The sequence below is a fragment of the Eptatretus burgeri genome, chromosome 2 (genome assembly GCF_056783735.1).
Source record: "Eptatretus burgeri isolate ZD-2024b chromosome 2, Ebu_testis_v1, whole genome shotgun sequence".
Lineage (NCBI taxonomy): Eukaryota > Metazoa > Chordata > Myxini > Myxiniformes > Myxinidae > Eptatretus > Eptatretus burgeri.
The window spans coordinates 124,833,877-124,858,876 of NC_140962.1; the positions used below are offsets into that span (position 1 = coordinate 124,833,877).

The 25,000-nt window shown below is 38.1% G+C and overlaps 2 protein-coding genes across 6 annotated transcripts in view; one reads left to right on the forward strand and one right to left on the reverse strand.

Moving 5' to 3' along the window:
* Positions 1 to 25,000, reverse strand: part of LOC147032997 (uncharacterized) — a 161,583-nt gene that overhangs the window by 38,921 nt on the left and 97,662 nt on the right. The gene's annotated exons all lie outside the window — the stretch shown is intronic.
* Positions 20,392 to 25,000, forward strand: part of LOC147032998 (beta-1 adrenergic receptor-like) — a 12,419-nt gene continuing 7,810 nt past the window's right edge. The window contains exon 1 of the mRNA XM_085871103.1: positions 20,392 to 21,105. Coding sequence (XP_085727229.1) covers positions 20,464 to 21,105 — 642 coding nt within the window. The 5' untranslated portion in view covers positions 20,392 to 20,463. The remainder of the gene's footprint in view (positions 21,106 to 25,000) is intronic.

Here is a 25,000-nt window from a genome sequence, read left to right on the forward strand (position 1 = left end):
TTCAACTACTTCTGCTGTGGGAAATGTCGTGGGTGCTATAAAGAGTATAAAAGATTCCCAAAAGGAATCCCATAAATTGCAAGCAATAAAACAAATTAAGAAAGGCAAAACTCCATTGTCTCCCCAAGAATGACAGAAACGAATTCAAATACTTGGATCATCATTTCAAAAGTTTTAACATCATTTTTTTGTTTACTAAATAAATACAAGGATGGAAGCAACTGATAGTATCTATGATTTTGATGATACCATTGTCATCTCAAACTCTACTAGAAAAGAAGACTACTTCAGGGCAAATGCTGTAACAGGAACAGACTGGAATACAAACAGAACAAAAAGCTTTGAAATAAGTAATCAACAAACTTATTTGAATCGAGCAGAAAGTTTATTCTTGTGTAAATTTACATTCACTGAGGCTGGGAATAACACAAAACGCTACACTCATGAATGATTTATTCTGGAAAGTATTTGAGGTAGATTAAGTGTGTTAAGGTAAGATTTGATGGACCAAGTTATAAATCCATTGGCAGCAATGAATTGCTTGACCCTTAAAACCCTAGGTTAGATACCAAAATTATTGTTCCCCACCTAATAATAAGGAAGTTACAGCCACCTTCCTGATTTTCAGGGTCAGCGGTGGCCATCTTGGAACTGAACCAGCTTTTACTCACTTATGGTGGTCAGATTTTGGTAGACTTTTTCTGTCATTTAAAACACCCAGTAGGTAAGAAAATCACTGAAAAACCTTTTGTTAGAATTTGTTAAGCATCTCATGGTATATTGACCCATCCAGTTGGAGATATGCTTTCTTCAATCACAGAAGCTGGTGTAAAATTAACTAAAAGTGGAAAAGAATTATATTTTTCTCATAAATAAATGAGCATTAATGAGTGGTTTAAAGAATTTGGAAAGAATACAACAACAAATATAGAACTTGCCAAATATTGTAAAAAATTAAAAAATTCATAATGTGGTTACTTGTATGAGAGATGAATTAACAAAGTTGTCTGAAATATACAAAGAATATTATGATGATTTTAGAAGAAAATAATGGAAATGGTTCACATTGGGTTTGTATTTGTAATAATGAGGCCAAATATTATTTTGATAGTTTTGGTCTTCCTCCACCAGTTGAAGTCATGAAATTCTTACAGAATGGTGTTTATCAAACATTTCAAGTTCAAAAATTAAACTCCAAGTGTTGTGGTCAATTACATCTGTATGTGTTATTTCAACTCAACAATAATACCAAGTTTTATGAAGTTATTAGGGTACCCTGTCATTCTGACAGGGAACCCTATTGTTATTCTTCTGTTTATTAGGGTACCCTGTCATTCTGACAGGGAACCCTATTGTTTTTCTTCTGTTTATTAGGGTACCCTGTCATTCTGACAGGGAACCCTTTTGTTTTTCTTCGTTTATTTCCTTATTTTTCATTTTTTATTATTTATATTTTTCCGCCGGCAATTTTGCGGGTTCTTTCGCTTTAAAAATCATTTTCTCAGGAACGGTAAGTCCGATCGACACGAAATTTTCACCATAGTATGTATCTTTTTTGATAGCAAAGTTAAATGGTAATTGTGACATCATACGTCACATGGTACGGGCGCCATCTTGAAAAAAAACCGATAAACTTTGGACGTCTGTATCTCTGAAACTTTCCAGGGTAAAAATGTTTTCGCTTCATACATTTGAATAAGCTCCTCAAGGGGAACAGGGGTGATTTTTCGTGAGGTCATCGGTCAAGAGGTGTGCCGGTCAAAATTCGTTAGGTACAACGCTGCATCGGAAAAATCTGAAATTTCTTGAGCCTCATCTGCACAACAATTGACCGTAGAAAAAATATATTATGACGTCATAGGTCACTTGGTTCAGCAGCCATCTTGCTTTGGGAATTTTTTTTTTTTAATCTTCTTCTCCAGAACGGCTAAAAAGATTGAGGCGAAATGTTACACACACATTCCCCATGAGGTCCTTTATCAAGTTTGTTAATTTCTTATTGATCAGTCATACGGTTTGGCTGCTATCTTGAATTTACCCAAAACCTTCAAACATCTTCTTCTCCAGAACGGCTTGTCAGATCAAGGGGAAACTTCACAAACCTGTTGCCCAGGAGTAGGGAATATAAGTTTGTTAATTTCTTATTGATAGGTCACATTGTTTGGCAACCATGTTGGATTTAAGAAAAATATTAAATAATGTTTTCTCTGGAACCGCTTAACCTATCGAAGCGAAAATTTGCAACTGTCATCCCCCATGATGTCTGCATTTATAGTAAAAATTATGACGTCACAAGTCACATGGTTTGGTGGCCATCTTGGATAGAAAAACTGACCTTATCCGATTTATACGAACCACACACTTGTTAGGGTCCCCGATGGAAAGCTGAATATAAATTTATGATGTTATAGGTCACATGGTTCGGCAGCCATCTTGGATTGAAAATGAATAAATTTTAGAAAAAAATCTTCTCCAGAACGGCAAGAAAGATTGAGACGAAACTTCACACATATATTCCCCATGTGGTGCTTTCTCAAGTTTGTTAATTTCTTCTTGATCGGTCACATGGTTTGGCGGCCATCTTGAATTTACCCTAAAACCTTTAAACATCTCCAGAACGGCTGATCTGATTAAGGGGAAACTTCACACACGTATTGCAGATGAATAGGGAATACAAGTTTGTTAATTTCTAATTGATAGGTCACATCGTTTGGCAACCATGTTGGATTTAAGAAAAATATTAAATAATGTTTTCTCTGGAACCGCTTAACCTATCGAAGCGAAAATTTGCAACTGTCATCCCCCATGATGTCTGCATACATGGTAGAAATTATGACATCACAAGTCACATAGTTGGGCGGCCATCTTGGATAGAAAAATGAACCTTTTCCGATTAACACGAAACTTCACAGACATGTTCCACGACACAGTTGAAAGCTGAATCTAAATTTTTTGTCATCTCATGTATCTCATGTTGTATCAAGGGCTAAGGTCTGGGTAGTGCACACGAGTAGTGAATATAACTTTGTTAATTTCTAATTGATAGTTCACATCGTTTGGCAGCCATGTTGGATTTAAGGAAAATATAAAATGTTTTCTCTGGAACCGCTTAACCTATCGAAGCGAAAATTTGCAAATGCCATGTTCCATCAATTCTGCATATATGGTAAAAATTATTGCATCACAAGTCACATGGTTTGGCGGCCATGTCGGATTTAAGAAAAATATTAAATAATGTTTTCTCTGGAACGGCTTAACCTATCGAAGCGAAAATTTGCAACTGTCATCCCCCATGATGTCTGCATACATCGTATAAATTATGACATCACAAGTCACATAGTTTTGTGGCCATCTTGGATAGAAAAACGCACCTTTTACTATTAACACGAAACTTCAGACATGTTCCATGACACAGTTGAAAGCAGAATATCAATTTTTTGTCATCTCATGTATCTCATGTTGTATCAAGGGTCGAGGTCTGGGTAGTGCACATGAGTGGTGAATATAACTTTGTTAATTTCTCATTGATAGGTCACATGGTTTGGCGGCCATGTTGGATTCAAGAATTATATTAAATAATGTTTTTTTCTGGAACCACATAACCTACCGAAGCGAAACTTGGCCAATATAATCTACCCCCATGCCTGCATGCACGTTAAAAATTATGACGTCACATGTCACATGGTTTGGCGGCCGTCTTGGATAGAATAACGCACTTTGTCCGATAAAGACGAAACTTCACAAACGTGTTCCACTACACGATTGGAAGCAGAATTTAAATTTATGATGTCATAGATCACATGGTTCCCCTGCCATCTTGGATTGAAAACTAATACATTTTTTTAAAATCTTCTTCAGAACAGCCAGACAGATTGAGGCAAAAATTCACACAAACTTTCCGCAAGACATCCTTTCACAAGTTTGTTAATTTCTAATTGATAGGTCACATGGTTTGGCAGCCATGTTGGACTCAAGAATTATATTAAATAATGTTTTCTCTGGAACCACATAACCTATCGAAGCAAGACTTGGCTACTATAATCTAGCCCCATGCCTGCACACATGTTTACAAGGACAAATTTGTCCAAGAGCCGCATCCTAAAGGTTTTGTCTTCACCAGAAGAAGAACAAGAACTTAAGAAGAAGAAGAAGAAGAAGAAGAAAAAAAAAAACAACTTCTGATATTTCATCACATGCCTTGACGGAGACAATAGCGAGACCAGTCATGGACGAGCGTCGTTCATGACAAGAAAATAGTGTATTTACGAAATTACAATACATTAAATTGAATAATCTTTAAATAGTAACGTGAACTTTTCGAAACTTTAAAGCAAATGTCCAAATATATTTAAAAGTTCATGAGAGATGCTCTCAAAAGGCACCCTCAATGCGAGGATGTGTACAAGTGTTTAGTATTTAAGGAGATACGGATCCTGTATATGAAATAGTCGAGTCCTCAAGGATCTGTCTTCACCAGAAGAAGAAGAAGAAGAACAACAACAACAACAACAACAACAACGCCGAGCTCTCTTAATTTTAATTTAGAAGAAGAGTAAATAATGAAGAAGAGTAAAAAATGAAGAAGAGAAAAAAATGAAAAAGAGTAGAAATTGAAGAAGAGTAAATAATGAAGAACAAGAGTAAATAATGAAGAACAAGAGTAAAAAATGAAGAAGAGTAAAAAATAATGAAGAAGGGTAAAAATGAAGAAGAAGAGTAAAACAATGAATAAGAAGAGTAAAACAATGAAGAAGAAGAGTAAAACAATGAAGAAGAAGAGTAAAACAATGAAGAAGAAGAGTAAAACAATGAAGAAGAAGAGTGAAAAAAACTGAAGAAGAAGAGAACAAATGAAGAAGAAAGTAGAAGAATGAAGAAGAAGAGGAGTGAAAATGAAGAAGAAGAAGAGTAGAAGAATGAAAAAGAAGAGGAGTGAAAAATGAAGAAGAAGAGTAAATAATGAAGAAGAGTAAAAAATAACGAAGAAGAAGAGTAAAAAATGAAGAATAGTAAAAAATGAATAAGAAGAAGAAAAGTAAAAAATGTAGAAGAGTAAATAACGAAGAAGAAGAAGAAGAAGAGTAAAAATGAAGAAGAAGAGTATAAAAATGAAGAAGAAGAGTATAAAAATGAAGAAGCAGAGTAAAAATTGAAGAGAAAAAATGAAGAACAAGAGTAAATAATGAAGAACAAGAGTAAAAAATGAAGAAGAAGAGTTAAAAATAATGAAGAAGAGTAAAAAATGAAGAAGAAGAGTAAAACAATGAAGAAGAAGAGCAAAACAATGAAGAAGAAGAGTAAAAAATGAAGAATAAGAGTAAAATGAAGAAGAAGAGTAAAAAATGAAGTGCTAAAATAAGACATGCGAAAAATTATGACGTCGTCACATTGTGTAGCGGCCATCTTGGATAGCAAAACACCTTTTCCGATTAACACTGAACTTGACAGACGTGTTCCAACACACGGTTTGAAGCAGAATATAAATTTGTGATGTCATAGGTCACTTGGTTCGTCAGCCCTCTTGGATTAAAAATTAAAAAAAAAATTTATTCTTCTTCTCCAGAACAGCCGGACAGATCAAGGCAAAAATCCACGCATACTTTCCCCAAGACATCCTTTCACAAGTTTGTTCATTTCTAATCGATAGGTCACACAGTTTGGCGGCCACGTCGAATTTACCCTCAAACCCTCAAACATCTTCTTCTCCAGAACGGCCGGTCAGATCAAGGGGAAACTTCACGTACGTATCGTACCCGAGTGGTGAATATAAGTTTGTTAATTTCTAATCGATAGGTCACACGGTTCGGCAGCCACGTCGGATTCAAGAACAACATTAAATATCGTTTTCTCCGGAACCGCTCATCCGATCGTCGCGAAACTTTGCGACGTCGTTTAAGTCTCACGTCGTATCGAAGGCGCCGTACACGGGTACCCGGTCATCACTGCCAGCAGTTATAAAGTGGCAGTTCTAGTTTCTTATTTATTATTATTTATTCTTTTTCTGCCGGCAATTTGTGGGTTCTTTCGCTTCAAAAATCATTTTCTCAGGAACGGTAAGTCCGATCGACACAAAATTTTCACCATAGTATGTATCTTTTTTGATAGCAAAGTTAAGTGGTAATTGTGACATCATACGTCACGTGGTACGGGCGCCATCTTGAAAAAAAACCGATAAACTTTGGATGTCTGTATCTCTGAAACTTTCCAGGGTAAAAATGTTTTCGCTTCATACATTTGAATAAGCTCCTCAAGCGATACAGGGGTGATTTTTCGTGAGCTCATCGGTCAAGAGGTGTGCCGGTCAAAATTCCTTAGGTACAACGCTGCATCGGAAAAATCTGAAATTTCTTGAGCCTCATCTGCACAACAATTCACCGTAGAAAAAATATATTATGACATCATAGGTCACTTGGTTCGGCAGCCATCTTGTTTTGGGAATTTTTTAAAAAAATCTTCTCCAGAACGGCTAAACAGATTGAGGCGAAATTTTACACACACATTCCCCATGAGGTCATTTATCAAGTTTGTTAATTTCTTATTGATCGGTCATACGGTTTGGCGGCCATCTTCAATTTACCCTAAACCTTCAAACATCTTCTTCTCCAGAACAGCTCATCAGATCAAGGGGAAACTTCACAAACGTATTGCTCACGAGTCGGGAATATAAATTTGTTAATTTCTAATTGATAGGTCACATTGTTTGGCAGCCATGTTGGATTCATGAAAAATATTAAACAATGTTTTCTCTGGAATCACATAACCAATCAAAGGAAAAATTTGCAACAATCATCCTCCATGATGTCTGCAATCATCGTAAAAATTATGACGTCACAAGTCACATGGTTTGGTGGCCATCTTGGAGAGAAAACTGACCTTATCCAATTTATACGAACCACACACTTGTTAGGGTCCCCGATGGAAAGCTGAATATAAATTTATGATGTTATAGGTCACATGGTTCAGCAGCCATCTTGGATTGAAAATGAATAAATTTTTAAAATCTTCTTCTCCAGAACGGCAAGACAGATTGAGAGGAAGCTTTACAGATATATTCCCCATGTGGTGCTTTCTCAAGTTTGTTAATTTCTTCTTGATCGGTCACATGGTTTGGCGGCCATCTTGAATTTACCCTAAAACCTTCAAACATCTTCTTCTCCAGAACAGCTGATCTGATCAAGGGGAAACTTCACAAACGTATTGCACATGAGTAGTGAATACAAGTTTGTTAATTTGTAATTGATAGGTCACATCGTTTGGCAGCCATGTTGGATTTAAGAAAAAATATTAAATAATGTTTTCTCTGGAACCGCTTAACCTATCGAAGCGAAAATTTGCAACTGTCATCCCCCATGATGTCTGCATACATGGTAGAAATTATGATGTCACAAGTCACATAGTTGGGCGGCCATCTTGGATAGAAAAACGAACCTTTTCCGATTAACACGAAACTTCACAGAAATGTTCCACGACACAGTTGAAAGCAGATCTAAATTTTTTTTTGTCATCTCATGTATCTCTTGTTGTATCAAGGGCCAAGGTCTGGGTAGTGCACACGAGTGGTGAATATAACTTTGTTAATTTCTAATTGATAGGTCACATCATTTGGCAGCCATGTTGGATTTAAGAAAAATATTAAATAATGTTTTCTCTGGAACCGCTTAACCTATCGAAACAAGACTTGGCTACTATAATCTAGCCCCATGCCTGCACATATGTTTACAAGGACAAATTCGCAAATGCCATCTTCCATCAATTCTGCATACATGGTAAAAATTATTCCGTCACAAGTCACATGGTTTGGTGGCCATGTTGGATTTAAGAAAAATATTAAATAATGTTTTCTCTGGAACGGCTTAACCTATCGAAGCGAAAATTTGCAACTGTCATCCCCCATAGTGTCTGCATACATGGTATAAATTATGACATCACAATTCACATAGTTGGGTGGCCATCTTGGATAGAAAAACGCACCTTTTCCGATTAACACGAAACTTCACAGACATGTTCCACGACACAGTTGAAAGCAGAATATAAATTTTTTTTTCATCTCATGTATCTCATGTTGTATCAAGGGCTGCGGTCTGGGTAGTGCACACGAGTAGTGAATATAACTTTGTTAATTTCAAATTGATAGGTCACATGGTTTGGCGACCATGTTGGATTCAAGAATTATATTAAATAATGTTTTCTCTGGAACCACATAACCTATCGAAGTGAAACTTGGCCAATATAATCTACCCCCATGCCTGCATGCACGTTAAAAATTATGACGTCACATGTCACATGGTTTGGCAGCCATCTTGGATAGAATAACGCACTTTGTCCGATAAAGATGAAACTGCACAAACATGTTCCATTACACGATTGGAAGCAGAATTTAAATGTATGATGTCATAGATCACATGGTTCGTTTGCCATCTTGGATTGAAAATTAATAAATTTTAAAAATCTTCTTCTCCAGAACAGCCAGACAGATTGAGGCAAAAATTCTTACAAACATTCCGCAAGACATCCTTTCACAAGTTTGTTAATTTCTAATTGATAGGTCACATGGTTTGGCAGCCATGTTGGACTCAAGAATTATATTAAATAATGTTTTCTCTGGAACCACATAACCTATCGAAGCAAGACTTGGCTACTATAATCTAGCCCCATGCCTGCACATATGTTAACAAGGACAAATGTGTCCAAGAGCCGCGTCCTAAAGGTTTTGTCTTCACCAGAAGAAGAAGAACAAGAACTTAAGAAGAAGACGAAAAAAAAACAACTTACGATATTTCATCACATGCCTTGACGGAGCCAATAGCGAGACCAGTCATGGACGAGCATCGTTCATGACAAGAAAATAGTGTATTTACGAAATTACAATACATTAAGTTGAATAATCTTTGAATAGTAACGTGAACTTTTCGAAACTTTAAAGCAAATGTCCAAATATATTTAAAAGTTCATGACAGACGCTCTCAAAAGGCACTCTCAATGCGTGGATGTGTACAAGTGTTTAGTATTTAAGGAGATATGGATCCTGTATATGAAATAGTCGAGTCCTCAAGGATCTGTCTTCACCAGAAGAAGAACAACAACAACAACGCCGAGCTCTCTTAATTTTAATTTAGAAGAGTAAATAATGAAGTGTAATAAAATGAAGAATAATAAAATGAAGAAGAAGAGTAACAAAATGAAGAAGAAGAGTAATAAAAAGAAGAAGAGTAAAACAATGACGATGAAGAGTAAAAAATGAAGAAGAGTATAAAATGAAGAAGAAGAGTAAAAAATGAAGAAGAAGAAGAAGAAGAAGAAGAAGAAGAAGAAGAAGAAGAAGAAGAAGAAGAAGAAGAAGAAGAAGAAGAAGAAGAAGAAGAAGAAGAAGAGTAAAAAATGAAGAAGAAGAGTAAAAAATGAAGAAGAAGAGTAAAAAATGAAGAAGAGAAAAAATGAAGAAGAGTAAAAATTGAAGAGAAAAATGAAGAAGAAGAGTAAAAAATGAAGAAGAAGAGTAAAAAATAATGAAGAAAAAGAGTAAAAAATGAATAATAATAAGAAGAAGAGTAAAAAATGAAGAAGAAGAGTAAAACAATGAAGAAGAAGAGTAAAAAAATGAAGAAGAGAAAAATGAAGAAGAGTAAAAATTGAAAAAGAGAAAAATGAAGAAGAAGAGTAAATAATGAAGAAGAAGAGTTAAAAATCATCAATGAAGAACAAGAAGAGTAAATAATGAAGTGCTAAAATAAGACATGCTAAAAATTATGACGTCACAAGTCACATTGTGTGGCGGCCATCTTGGATAGAAAAACACACCTTGTCCGATTAACACTAAACTTGACACGTGTTCCAATACACGGTTTGAAGCAAGTAGGGTGAGTATACTGATTCTGGCTCACTTTTCCCCATGTAAGTGAATGGGGGATTTTCAGCGATTCATATTTTTTTTCCCAAAAAATAAACCCCCTTTTTAGCCCAAGGTACATTTATTTGTCTCCCCTTTTAACCTTGGGGCACTCTATTCAAATAACCAATGCAACAAGATAAAGATTTGTTCAAGTAGAAAAGTAGTAATGTGATTTGTTTAAGGTGATTCTGAAGAAATATCTGAAACATGTAAGCCTCGGGACACTCTTTTTCAAATAACCAATGCATATTGTTTAGCTCACTCATTGAACCTATAAACATTTGTTCATTCTCAAATTCCTTCAATAGTTTAATTTTCTTTGCACAATAATCCCCATCTAAAATATTTTAAAATAAAACATTTGAATCTTTATATTTTTCAAGATACCCCTTTTGTGTCATTATGAAATGACATACTTCTCTTAATGATCTCATCTGACCACCTCCTGAGTTGCATATCATTTTTGTACAGAAACAACGCCATTAAAAAGTTTTGTTTCAAATGTTTTCAGTTCGTGCCGTGAAAATGAGGAAGTCTTTTTCGACACGGTCGTGCTGTGAAAATGAGGAAGTGTTTTTGGACAGTCATGCTGTGAAAAAATAGGAACTATTCTGTGAGACAAGGCCTCGTGTCTATATATACTAACTCAGAACACTAACAGGCTTTTAAACATAAGTTTAATCAAAATCATTTTAGGGCATTTTAAGTATGTTTTGAAAATGATTCATACAATTTGAGAATATATCGCCCAATTATATTCCAAGCTGTCTCGCCCGAAGCGTCATTTCCTGTGGCCACACCCGATGATTAGGCAATTTCCTCATCACTGCCTTATAAGTGATTCGCCAGACAAAGTTTCTGCCAGACGGGATTTTCATTTTTACAACTGAGACATGAGCGATCTTTCTTCCGCGAACAAAACAGCTCAACACAAACTTGGTAAACTTGTGTATGGGCTCCTCTTTGAACGATGAAGCAATTGATTATAAATTAAATCATGATAATTCTGATATATATATATATATTTTTTTCCTGGCAGGTCCTTGGAAGAAGAGCAGTTTACATATCACGACGAGGTGCATGAAATTAATGCTCTTATTGAAGAGGTCAATCATCTTAGAAGAGAATTGAAAAACATTTTTAATGACTGGCACAAAGTCTTATCATGACCTCTGATCTTTTTGCCATCTTGTACCAATGGTAAAAAAAACTGAGACATGGACTCACTCTCTTCCGATGAAGATAACAGCTCACTACAAAGTTGGTAAGTTTGTGTATGGTTTCCTCTTTGAATGATGAAGCAATTGATTATAAATTAAATCGTGATAATGCGAGAAAAAAAAAATATATATATATATATTTTTTTTTTCCTGGCAGGTCCTTGGAAGAAGTGGAGTTTAAATATCACGATGAGGTGCATGAAATTAATGCTCTTATTGAAGACGTCAATGACCTTAGAATAGAATTGAAAAACATTTTTAATGACTGGTACGAAGTCTTATCACGGCCTCTGATCTCGAATGAATTAAGCCAACGGTGAGACGTGTGTGTGTGTGTGTGTGTGTGTGTGTGTGTGTGTGTGTGTGTGTGTGTGTGTGTGTGTGTGTGTGTGTGTGTGTGTGTGTGTGTGTGTGTGTGTGTGTGTGTGTGTGTGTGTGTGTCTCTGTCCCTGTCTGTTTGTCTCTCTCTATCTCTCCCTGTCTGTCTTTCTACCTACCTCTCTCTCCATCTATACCCTTGACTCATTATTTTTTTTTTTCAGCTCGATCACACAACATAAGCTGTTGAAGCAATCTGGTACAACACATAATTTTCTGGAGGTAAATGTTTCTGAATTATTATTTAATTATTTGTTTATTTATTCTTTTATTAATATCACTCTCTCTTTGGAATGTCGCCTTATGTTGGTTGCATCATTAGTTTGGACGCGGTTTTGCCAGTACACTGGAATTCATTTTATTGGCCTCGGAAGGATGACAGGCTGAGTCGGCCTCCTGGTGTGTTAATTCAGTGGTCAACGAGGCTTGAACTTAGAACCAACACCAGGCTTATTAATATTACCATGTAATTATCTTTATAAAACCTAATTATTATCCACTTTTTGTTTCAAAACAGAATATGGTGTCAGAGTTTCGAAATCACAAGACATCTGAAGAAGATTGCTGGGAAAGATTATACATTCTCGCAAATGAATATTTAATATTTTCAATTTTGATTAATTATATTTGTTTTGTTTACAATTACTTGATTTTGAATTTCAAAAAAAGAATCAAGACATGAAGGAGAGGGAGGGAGGGAGGGGGGTAGGTGTGCTCCCCCAACGACCCATCACCCCCTCATCCCACCCCTCCCCTCCCCATTTGTGTGTGGGGAAGGGTGGGGGTGGGATGAGGGACGTGGTGGGTCAAAGGTTGGGGCGCACAGGGGGGATGAGGGGGTGGGACTTGTGTGGGAGGGCTTGTGTGGGTGGCGTTTATGTGGGCGGGGCTTCGGTGGGGCTTTGTGGGCGAGGCTTGTGTGGGTGGGGCGTGTGTGGGCGGGGCTTGTGTGGGAGGGGTTTATGTGGGTGGGGCTTCGGTGGGGTTTGTGTGGGCAGGGTTTATGTGGGTGGAGCTTGTGTGGGAGGGCTTTATGTGGGCAGGGTTTATGTGGGTGGGGCTTGTGTGGGCAGGGTTTATGTGGGAGGGGTTTTATGTGGATGAGGCTTATGTGGATGAGGTTTATGTGGATAAATGGATGGGTGGAGAGATGGGTGGATGGGTGGATGGGTGGAGCTTGTGTGGATGGGTGGATAATTTTTAATTAACTAAACATGTTGTGTGTGGGGAACTAAATAACTAATCACTAATTATGTGAATATGATGAATGTGGGTGGAGCTTGTGTGGGGTTTGTGTGTGTGGAGCTTGTGTGGGGTGGGGTTTTTTGTGAGGAGCTTGTGGGGGGTTTGTGTGTGGTGGGGTTTGTGTGGGGTTTGTGTGGGGTGGGGTTTGTGTGGAGCTTGTGTGGGGTGGGGTTTATGTGGGTGGGGTTTGTGTGGGCGGAGTCAAAAAGGGGCGGAGTCAAAAATTTTCAATTTATCTTTGTCTTTTGTAATTCCTGTGAATAAAATGAACCTAAAATCTCTTCCCCTTCCAAATCATATATCTTATAAGTCCAAGGAACCATATCTATTGCATAAACAATTTTTAAAAGTTCGTTCGTCCATCGTTTAATATAACCTTTTTCAAAATGAGATTTCCACCTATATATTCTTACGATATCACCAACTTTGAACTTAGGTTTTCTGACATTAATCGCTCTTTCATAGAATCTTCTTCTTCCTTCGGCTGCTCCCGTTAGGGGTCGCCACAGTCGCCACAGCGGCAAGACAAGTTACACCCCATAGAATATCATACATATATTCATCAGGATTTCTTGTTATTCCTATATCCAAAATAATTTTTTTTACAACAGGAAACCAATAAAATTTCTTTTGAATTTCTAAAAGAGCCTTACCTTTTCTTAACTTTATAATTTTTTCATTATTTAACATTCTAATTAAATCTAAAGTTGTCGGTTTATCAACATCAGCATAATGCCAATCTTTTATTGAAAATACCTCATTCTTATGTTGTAGAACATATTTATTAAAATACCGAATACCCTTTTCTTGAAGGTATGCTTGGACACAGAAATGATAATTTTCTTGAAGCCTTCTTGCTGTCATTTATGTTTTAGAAATATATGTTAGAATAATATTATGGCACGAAACACGTCCCCATATTCCCATAGTTAAATCATTTTGTATTTCCTTACTTATTATATATAATCCTGTTTTTTCTGTTTTCAAGATATAAACTAGGGCAAAACCATTATTATATTTACCCTTATTAAATTATTTTATTTGTTGTTTACTAATCGTGGCTCCACAAAACTCATTCTCTATACCAAGTGGATAATATTCTTCCTTACGAGAGTGATGTAATTGTTCCAGGTCTTCAAAGTCAATTTTAAATGACCAGTTATACCCTAAATCATTCATATCATACCCCCATTGTTCTATTCTCATCCAAACGATACGCCCTTCTTTATAAAAATTTATTTTAATTCGAACTGTGAATTCTGTATGACCTGGAGATAAAATCAACACTTCTGTATCTTTGGAATACACGGCTGTTTTATTTAAGGATATATATATATATATATATATATATATATATATATATATATATATATATATATATATATATATATATATATATATATATATATATATATATATATATTGTGATAAATCGCTTAATCTCACCAAGTCATTCGCGTCAGTCGGGCTTGGATAATTTTTTAATTTATAAGCATTTTTCATATTAATATTTTTGGTTATATTATATTTATGTCGTTCAGCCTGTGCCTTTGTGTAATAATTTGATAAATCAATATCCAGTTCTTGGGATACACCAAAGATAGAACCATCTTTACCAACATGTCATTTATATTAGATTAAAAATAATGTCACAATTTTTTTTTTTGTTGTTGAGTTGAAATAACACATATAGACATAATTGACCACAACACTTGGAATTTAATTCTTGGACTTGAAATGTTTGATAAACACCATTCTGTAAGAATTTTATGACTTCAACAGGTGGTGGAAGACCAAAACTATCAAAATAATATTTGTCTTGACTATTAAAAATACAAACCCAATGAGAACCGTTCCCATTATTATCTTCGAAGTTCATAATAATATTCTTTGTATGTTTAGGCACATTTGTTAATTCATCTCTCATCCAAATAACCACATTATGAATTTTTAATTTCTTACAATATTTGACAAGTTGTAAATTTGATGTTGTATTCTTTCCAAATTCTTTAAACCACTCATCAATGCTCATTTATTTATTAGAAAGATATAATCCATTACCTCTTTTAGTTAATTTTACACCTGCTTGTGCGATAGAAGAAAGCATATCTCCAACTAACAATCTCGCTTTATCAGGCAGACCTTCAAGTTTTTCAGCAAAATCTACAATTACACCACTTCCACTAATTTGTTTCTCCCACTCTTTGTTATTTCTTTCCAATTCTTTTTGAGCCTGGAGTTGAACCTTCCTTTCATTGGCAGTTTTCACCGCTGTTGAAATACCACCCGTCAATGCTCCAACCGCACTTAAACCAGCAAATAAAGGAATTAGAAATGGGAGAAATCCTCCACTCATCACTCTTATTGAATATTTTTTCAACATTGGTTTTGTCATTTTAATCAATCTTGGAAAGTAATTCCTTTTTGGTGTAAATCTAAAAGAATTATTTTCCTTTTTACATTTTTTATTATCATTGATTAGAAGATAATCACAGAATATACATTGTTTATAGGCTTTTGACTCTGTGTTTAATCCCCGTCTTTCACACGCAGGACAATTCTCAAATTTGTCATATGGAGAATCAGGGAATTCAAGAGGCTCAAAATCGAGTAAACTATTCTTGGTAAACTTGGTAAAATCGGTAAAATTGGTAAAATCGAGTAAACTAAATCACCAATAATCTTGGTCATGACAACATAATGCTGATTAAATTGATGGACAGACCCAGCTGTTCACAGACCAGGCAGTCCACCTCCCTAAGGGCAAGCATGACCCAAGACAGGTTGTCTGCATTGGCCCTAATGTACATTCACTTCAACATTGACGTTGATAAGGGTGGTGGATCAGTTTGCCAGGAAGCACCCTTGAGGGCTGGAACTTGGAACGCTGCTGAAAGATTAAGCAAACGGACAGAATCGTGTCAATGTATTTTTTTTTAATTTGATCAGATCCTCTCATTATGCTATATTTGGCCTATGTTTCCCTGTGAGAATGTAATTGTTTCCCTGTGAGACTAATTGCTTACCTGTAATAATGTAATTGTTTACCTGTGACAATGTCATCTTAATATTACGCCTTTGATCATCCAAATTGTGTCCGATACATTGTTTCTCATCTTTTCGTCCCCCCCCCCCTTGAGTATTGACCACAACACTACTTCGAAAGACCTTAATGATGAAACAACTTGTAAAACACTGGATTATCCCACTGAGCTCTGTATTTTCGACACTCACTTTTGGCGGGAAAGCAATTTGGCGTGCATCCCATGCCCCAATGGGCATGATGGTGTCGTGCTATCATGCTTTCATTGGTCCAATTCTTGAAAATACGCACCCCCCCCTTCTCCCCCATCAAAAATCCTATGTACGGGCCTGGACAGTGGACAATATGGACAAACCTTTAACCACTCATCCAAACTCTTCCTCAGATGCAATTAATTAAATAGTCACCATGCAAATTGGCTGGATGTTGGTACCTCTCTCACCAGCCACAGCCCTTCAGCAAAGGACTTCTGTGACTCCATGGGAATGACTCAATCTGTGAATTTTCCAACCCAGATTTCTCCCAATGGCAAGTCCCCATTTCTGGTCTTAGTGATGACAACCCTTCCTGCAAAAGACTCCTGCTCTTCCTTTGCTCCAATTGGTGCATCTTATCATAGTCTTGTGAGAGTCAACATGTCTCTGGCTCGTCTCACAAAGATGCCTCAGTGCCGGCAAATCCAGAAGTTCACGCAATCATATTGGCATAAAAAACTGGAAACTTTGATGGAGGAAGGGTTGGGTTGGGAGTAAACGGGGAAAAAGATCATGATTCTGGGTGGGAGATGATCTGAGTTGGTGGTGAACAGCTGTCTTGAAAATTTAGGGGGAAGAATGAGATTTAAGAGAATGTCGAAATTGGTTCCACAGCCAGGAATAAAAAGAGGAACAAATGAGTGGGGGTGAGATGGAGTTTGTGAGTTTCACCAGAAGGGGGTTGATGGTGGTCCGCTTGCACCCTGCAGAAACTTAGGTGGGTGACAAAGCATGGAGTGGGCACAGGGTGCAAGACCAGTAAGGAACGAGCTTGTTTTGCACCCAACACTTTCTTCCATGACGTCTTGTTGAATGGTTTGTTCTCATCTATGCTCAATTTGCTAGTGTGTAGTGTACAGGTATGAGTCGTTGCTAATATCTCTATCATGTCATAAAACTGAAAAAATTAAATAAAACGATATTAAGTCATTCAGTCCCACAGTTGAGTTTCTGTGAAATCCCATTATGTGAGAGATCATATGTGATGACGTGTGCATTTGTAGCCCAATGATGTCGTGTTACTAAAATAAAGGGATAAGGGTGCAGGGGTGCATATCTTAATACCAGTGACCTGGTCACACCAATTGTTACGTGTGGCTGCATGAATTTTAATGTCAACTGATTGATTGGATAACACTGCCTTACATATGACAATCTGCACTAATAAATGTCAGTGTGTCAATGTGTCAGTGGTTGGTCAGTCAGTCCATCTCCACCATAACTCAACTCCAAAACAATGAAACCTCATGGCCCCAAACTTTACAAGCATACTAAGAGAACTCCAACATGTGCATGAGTGAAAATTTGGTGCTTGGGTTAATTTAAACAACCCTTTTGAAGATAATTAACTGCCTCATTTAATTATACTTTATCAAGGCTCATATTTGGTCACCTCGCTGTCCCTTGCTGGGGTCTTAATTCACCATTATTTTTTCTTGGCTTGCTTAACAGTGCCTTAACTTGGAAGAGACCGCAAGGGTTTCATCATCCATTCTTCATCATTTGGTCCCGTTCAGGTCAGTGGAGCCCATACGAAATAAAAGTACCGAACCAATTGCATGGACCCCAGAGCCTTCATAGGACAGATAGCATGTGTACTTGTGGTATGTATAGCATGTGTACCCCAGAGCATGTGTACCCCAGAGCATGTGTACTTGTGGTACCTGTTTTTTGTAAATACATTTCACACCTTTTTTAAATGTCCTTGTAAGGACGTGGCATTCATTCACTCCACTTGTGGTCACTTTAAAAAACAAGTCAGGTAAGATGACCTAAAAATGATGTGATGGTGGTGCTGTTCAAGGTGCAACAGCCTACGGTGCCCTCAAAGTAAATGTCTCAAATCCAAAAAAAATCCCGAGTCCCCCATTCCTCCACCTTCCCAGCACTAAAGCAGTTCCCTTGCTCTGTCCTCGCTGGAGGGAGTCACCAAAATTGCTCTTCACACCCTTTTCATGGTTGCCAAGGGGCTTCTCCAAGTTGACGAAAACTGACCTTTCTCCCAAGGGAATGCATTTCCAGTCATTGCTGGAGCAAGGCTTGGAGCGATGTGGTAGAGCTCCACATTTCTCTCTCATTGAGAGATTGACCTGTCTCTGGCTACTAACAAACTTCCCCATGCACGAACCTTACAACACCATAGTCTCTCCTTGGCTGGCAAACATTACTTAACATACAATGTAAAGAAAGTTCTCTATTATAATAATAATGACCTGCACACGAACAATGAAAACAAGATGTCCTGCAGAGCACGACACTTGCAAAATCCATAAAACAAATTTGAACTCAAAAATAATTGGTGGTTGAATTAAATGACCAAATATGCAACTCCTCTTCAAATTTCAAGTCAATCAGATGAAAATTGTCATTTTTAGAAATTTCACCTATGTTGACATTTTGGCATATGTTGACCTCAAAAATAATTGGTGGTTGAAATCAGTGACCTGATGTGCAACTCCCCTTCAAATTTCAAGTCAATGGGATGAAAATTGAGGATTTTAGAAACACCACCTTAGTTGTTGACCTTTGGCCTATGTTGACCTTTTGGTCAATGTTGATCTCAAAAATAATTGGCTCGTTGAATTAATTGACCTGAAATATAAATCCTCTTCAAATTTTGAAGTCAATCGGATGAAAATTGAGGATCTTAGAAATCTCACCAAAATTGTTGACCTTTGGTCTGTGTTGACCTTTTGACCTCAAAAACACTTGGCTTCTTCCTTATTACAAAATTTACCATGTGGTGAAGTTTTGTGACGATCAGTTTAAAATTGTGACCTGTAGGCAAGAAACAGACAGACAACCAAACAGACAAGCCGGTAGGCGGCGATGGGTCGCCGAGCATGGAAACTATAAGATATAGGGCAAAATGGATGTCATATTGCGGATAGGGAATCACCTTAAGATTATGCATCTCAAATCTCATCCAGTTCCATCTACTGATAACTACTCGGTATCCATTTGAATGAAAAGTACCGAAAATGCGGTTTGAAATAGGAAATCCCCAAAGTTCGAGGAGGTGCTGTGGGTGAACAAAGATATAAATTGAAAATCCGGCTTGATGGTTTGTGCACAATGTATTTCAGACGATTAGTGTGAATTTTCATGACCATCCGACCATAACCCTAGGAGGAGTAGCATTTGGCGCGAAGGCACCTCCAGCTCTCGCATATTATCGATTTTTGCACTAATTGACCTTTGACCCCTGAACTAAGCGAAATCGGTCAATATGTCCTGAGGAAAAGTTGTAGTACTCATTGAGTACAATGATTCTGAAAAGTTTCATTCGTATCGTTGCAATCACCTGGTCGCTAGGGGGCCTTCAATTTTCGCCCATTCCCTAATTGTATGGGGTGCTGCGGGTAAAGTATTTCATATATCACGAAAACCGGAATATATTTGATAGAGAATCACCTGTAGATCATTCGTGCCAAATGTCATAACCCTACGTGGAATAATGGCTTTCAGAATTGATTTCGCGAGAACGGTACCGATTTTGAAGGTTTTTCGGTTGTTGCTAGGGAACCAAAGTGTCCCTAGCAACCATCACAATTTCCAAAGCACTAGGTCATAAGATGTACCTACCACCCGAGTTTGGTCAAAATCCGCCCACGTTTACTACCAATTATGCTGATGACAAACGAACAAACATCCAAACAAACAGACAGAATTACTGAAAATAAGGGTCACCTATTTTGGCGACCCACCAATAAGGGCCACCTATTTCGGCGACCCAACAGACAGAATAACAAAATCGACGAACCAACATACTTGAAAAATCTTCGATTTTGCAAGTCATCACATGATACCAATTATTTTTATTTTTGTTGTGCAGCCAAGCTTTCCCTTAACTCTGCAAATACATCTGGGTGGCACTAAACCGAGATAATGGCTCATCCAATCACAGTGGACTGTCTGGAGAAGGATATTCAGGCCCATCTGGGACTTGTCCAAATTTACTTTCACCCAAGCAAAATAGCTTGTTCCAGATGCTCTGGTTTGATCCTCTGAGAGTCCTTCCAATCAGCAGTCTGTGGAAATACACATCCGTCAATCGAAGTTAAACATGCTGGGTTGTCTTTTGTTGAGTGGTCCCATCCTTGGTTCCCTGAGCCACAAGGAAGGGTTGCTGGATTAACTTCCCAGGTGGTTAATTCCTCAAGCTCTTGTGGGGGAGGAGAAGGGAGAGGGTAACTTTCATAACATCTTTCATTCCTTACTCTAATTTGTCAGCCAATCAACCTCCTCTTCCCTCCCAATCCATTGATCATAACTAATTAAAACGTACGTCCCAATGGAGTTGCTCGTATATACTCAAATTGCTGTGTTGCATTGGAAATCCAGAAGGAATGTTGACTCTGATGATGTGGAACCCTTTAAAATAGCCTGAATATAAATAATGTGATCACCCAGATCAACAGTGGCAGTGGCAAGATGACCGGCAATAATACAACAAATGTGGATGTTCTCCTTCAGCCCATCGACATTGCTTTCGGAACATTTTTAATTTTCTTGACAATAATAACAGTTGCAGGAAATATTCTGGTTCTTGGAGCAATTTCATGCAACAAACGATTGATGCAAGGAGTAACTAACTGTTTTGTGAGTTCACTCGCCTGTGCAGATCTGCTGATTGGTGGTCTCATTATGCCTCTTTATGCTTCACCTATTTTCATCGGCCATTGGAGTGCTGGCTCAACAATGTGTGAGATATGGATTTCCATCGACGTTCTTTCCTCAACCGCCAGTATCGAGACTCTGTGCGTAATCGCGATTGATCGATATGTGGCCATCACGTCTCCGCTGCGCTATCAGTCCATCATGACTCGACGCCGAGCTTCCATCCTCATTATCTGTGTATGGTTAATGTCTGGTACAATTTCCATCCTCCCAATCCACCTTGGCTGGTGGCGTTCAGGCGATCCTGCAGCCCAGGCTTGTTATGATGATCCAAGATGTTGCGATTTCATCACCAACAAATATTTTGCCATTATTAGCTCTGCAATCTCTTTCTACATCCCATTTATCATCATGATATTTGTATACAATCGAGTGTTAAAGGAGGCTGAACGTCAGGTACGTGCTTTCAGTGTCCTCAGCACTATGTTGTGTTTCTTTGTGTCGATGTGAGATGTGAAATAAAATAGGTGCATCATGCATGTATGTGAATTGTTTTTTTGTAAACTGTCGAAAAACTCGTTGTGATATTGCGATGCTTTTTATTGCGAATAATGGAGAAGAAAAGGAAATGATGCAAAACAATGATGATTGAGAATACAGAAATAGCTATATAAAGATTGTTTTCATAAATCAGAAACTGAATTTGGGATCATTTATAAAAGAAGGCTCTTAACTGAATTGTTATAAACTTTACTTTCAAAATTAAAATTCCGATTAGATCAATTCCATCGTTCAACTTTATAAAATTAAAATAATTGGATTGATTTTATTAATTAGCTCTTTTTCTTTTATTCCAGACCACTGCCATATTGAATAACACGTAAGATTACTTTTCCAAATGATTCATGAAACCTTTAGGATTTGATCTACACCATGGTCAGTGGCTTTGGGGCTGGAGAAGTTCTGGCCTTGTTGTTGCTGCTCTCAATAGTGTGGGTTCAAATCCTGCAACGGAGTTGCAACCTGGTCAGAATTAAATATAATCTACGGAAACTTCCAGAGTTGTTGGAGCCATGATGCTCTCAGAGTGTGGGTCTCCACCACCATAATATCTCATCGATAACTATTAGGCAGAAATAGTTCGTTTAAGGCCTTATAACCACTGTTCGTGCTCTTGTTGATTTTTACTTATTTGACCATTGTGTTGGAACACATGTTTTGGATACTATGTCTTTGTACTGATGTGAGGGAAGGCATTGTCCAATTTAGATGACAAAGGTAAGATGTCTCATGCTCCTGGTCCATTGCTTGGCTGCTGCTGCTCATACACATATTCATCAGTTGGGATTTCTTGACCTCATACTTTTCTCCACTTTCTTGGTCGGTTTGTGTGCATGACTATTGAGTGTGTAGGCCCATAGGAGAGTATTCTTCTGGTTTCATAAATGTGTTCATCATCTCTGTTTTTTATTTCACTCCATGTCTTGTGTATTTATAAGTTTTATATTTACTTTCGAGACTGTGTGCCTTGTGTTTACGTAATTTTGGCACAATGAACTTTGGGTTCGTTTGGCATTCCTGAATGGCCAAATTATTAACAATCTTGATTGATAACTGGTGAGATATTATATTCCCCTGGACTACGTGGTGATATTCAACTGCTTGGGCATCTGGCCGGGTAGAACCTTAATAGCTCCATTATTGTTAAAGTAAGCTTCTTGTGTGTTCTGCGATTGTGATTATAATCATTGGAAGGTTGCCTACCATGTGAAATTACAATTATTAGAACTATCATTAAAGCCTATTGTCCTAAATACACTGTAGTGGTGTGTATATTGTTGACAACGACAATGAAGAAAAGTTGAAATAAAAGTTATTAAATGTCATTATTGCAAAGAAATCTCTTGACAATTCGTTGAAAGGGTTTAAGTGAATAAATGAGGTCTCCAATGTGATCTACAATTGCGACAATTGTTTAGTTATTAAGAACACAAAAGAGATAATCATAATTGGCCAAAAAAATCGAATTTTTCGTCACTAAAAATATATCGGTATTTATTATTAATGTGAAAATTTCTATGTTGAGTTAATATCCTTGGATTTTTTGAAAAAGTCCTTACTTCATGAACAGTTACGAGTATATCCTTCATATAATTTGTAACACCCATTGTGTGTTGCAATGTCCTTGCAGAATCGAGCTGTAGAATATGTTCAGGATCATTTCTTTCATACCAGGTCAGGTGCCAACTAAGCCTGGTGTGAGCTTAGTGGTTAGGGTGGCGGCTTGGGATCCCAGGGTCCTGAGTTCAAACCCTGTTGGGCCGCTGAATTAATACACCAGGAGGTTGACTCAGCCTGTCATCCTTCCGAGGTCGGCAAAATGAGTACCAGTGCACTGGTAAGGGGGACACTGCATCAGCGGCATAGCCGCGTCCCAACCAATGATGCAACCAATAGCCCCAGGCTACACTCGATAGAGAGAGGTGCCAACTCCATCCACAAGGTGGGTTGCTCTGGATCACAAAGCAGTTTATCTGACCACTTGCTTCAAATATTCTGCATTGCTCAGTCCAGCTCATTGCTTTCTATTGGCATTTCAAGTGATTATTGGTCTAACTCGAGCTTTATTGCCTTTAACCTTGTCATCCAATTGTTGTTTCTGCAAACAGTCATGACAAAGGGCATGATCAAGATAATCCGCCTCACGTTTTTTTCTGTTTTCGCTCATCTGGAACGTCGCTCTGGGGAGCTTATGGGATGACGCGTCGTCTGTTCGTTAGTCCATCCGTCCGTAAACACTTGCAACTACTTCTCTGAAACTAGAAACATGATTTTGATGAAATTTGATGGGTTGCCCCCAAAAATATTGTTGTTTATTGGGTAGATGGAGGAATTTCATAGCAAAGGTAGGATTGTATCGGGTAGCATGGTCCGTGGATGGGTAGGAAACATTTTGATGTAACTTAAGTATGGAAACTGTCAGCTTAAGTTGTTACGTGTCACCACACAGGGGGTGGTGCTGTGTTAAGGAGGCAGGGTTTAAGGATAATTTCTCCCAGTATGTGATTGCCCCTGTGACCTTTTCCTGTGTGTTTGCATTTCCAAGACGTTCTTAAAAAAAACAAGAAAAACAAAAAGGAATCACATTCTTAAAAACAACAAAAACAACCAAGTCGAACGTTCTGAGCAGGCAAAAACCCCACCCCCAGGAATGACAATTAGCAAACCATGCCCCTGGGGTGGGTGATGGATGGGCATGATATAAGAAGGTTGGAGAGAGTGGAATAGAAAAGTGGAGGTACGTGCTTGGTGACAGAGGTATCATTTTTCCAGCTTCCCCTCGAGACGGTAAAGAAGTCTGCACAATTCTCGTGTTCGTGCTGAGGCAAAATTATTCACATGCTATAGAAAAATGTGAGCCAATACTGTTCGGCTGAGTCGTGAAGTGTGTACATGTCTGAGAAGAGAAGAAGAACACGTCTCAGTAATAACACGGCGTGATCCTGTGTGTGTTTGACGAGGAAGGTGGGCCATTGTGACGAGCGGACCTGATATAGAGACAAGGATTGAAGCAGAATAGGCAGTCGGGAGACAAGCAGGAGCATGAAGGGAGGTTCTGTGAGGAACGCGATTGAGACAGAGGCTCTGACTGGCCGCCCTCGACACGACGGAAAAGGCAGCGCGAATCCTGTTAATTTGTGTGAATTTGCACGTGGTGGGGGAAGGCGCCAGCCATTGACTGTTTAGCTGGGTCATGTGAGACCGCGCCTCGGAGCCTCTTGTTGTGCCATCAAGGAAGAACGTGGTGCCATTTTGCAGAGGAGGGGTGTCGGCGAGTGTGATCGTAAAAAAGAAGCTGCATGGTGGTTTATGATCCCTGGTATTGAATAACACTGCCCGAATTTCCTCCTATATGTGTCCCGCCCAGAGAGTGGCTTGGCGTCATTTTTGCGGGCTTCCAATGCAGGATGCAATAGTTTCGATCGTCAAGCTCTAAAAGATCACTTCTGGACCCAAAGCTAAGTGCCAGAATAAAGGAGGGATTTTTCTTTTGTTTGATCTTTTCCCCCTGTCCGTTTTTGTAACTGTGTGTGTGAAGACGCCTCAAATCAGAATTTAGGTTACCGCATGTTTCATTATAAAGACTTGATTTTATGTGCATAAAACCCCTATTTATTAAGATTGCTTGTGTCTGTCTATTCACTGTGGGTTCGAGTTTAACATGTCCCCGTCCTGGTGACTGCCTCTGGTGCACGCCCCAGCTGCCCTCCCGTCCTGCGCACACCATAATCTCAAAGGATGACGTGGTCGCCTCCAAGGTAGAACTGTTCGGCTATCCGTGCAGGCCAGT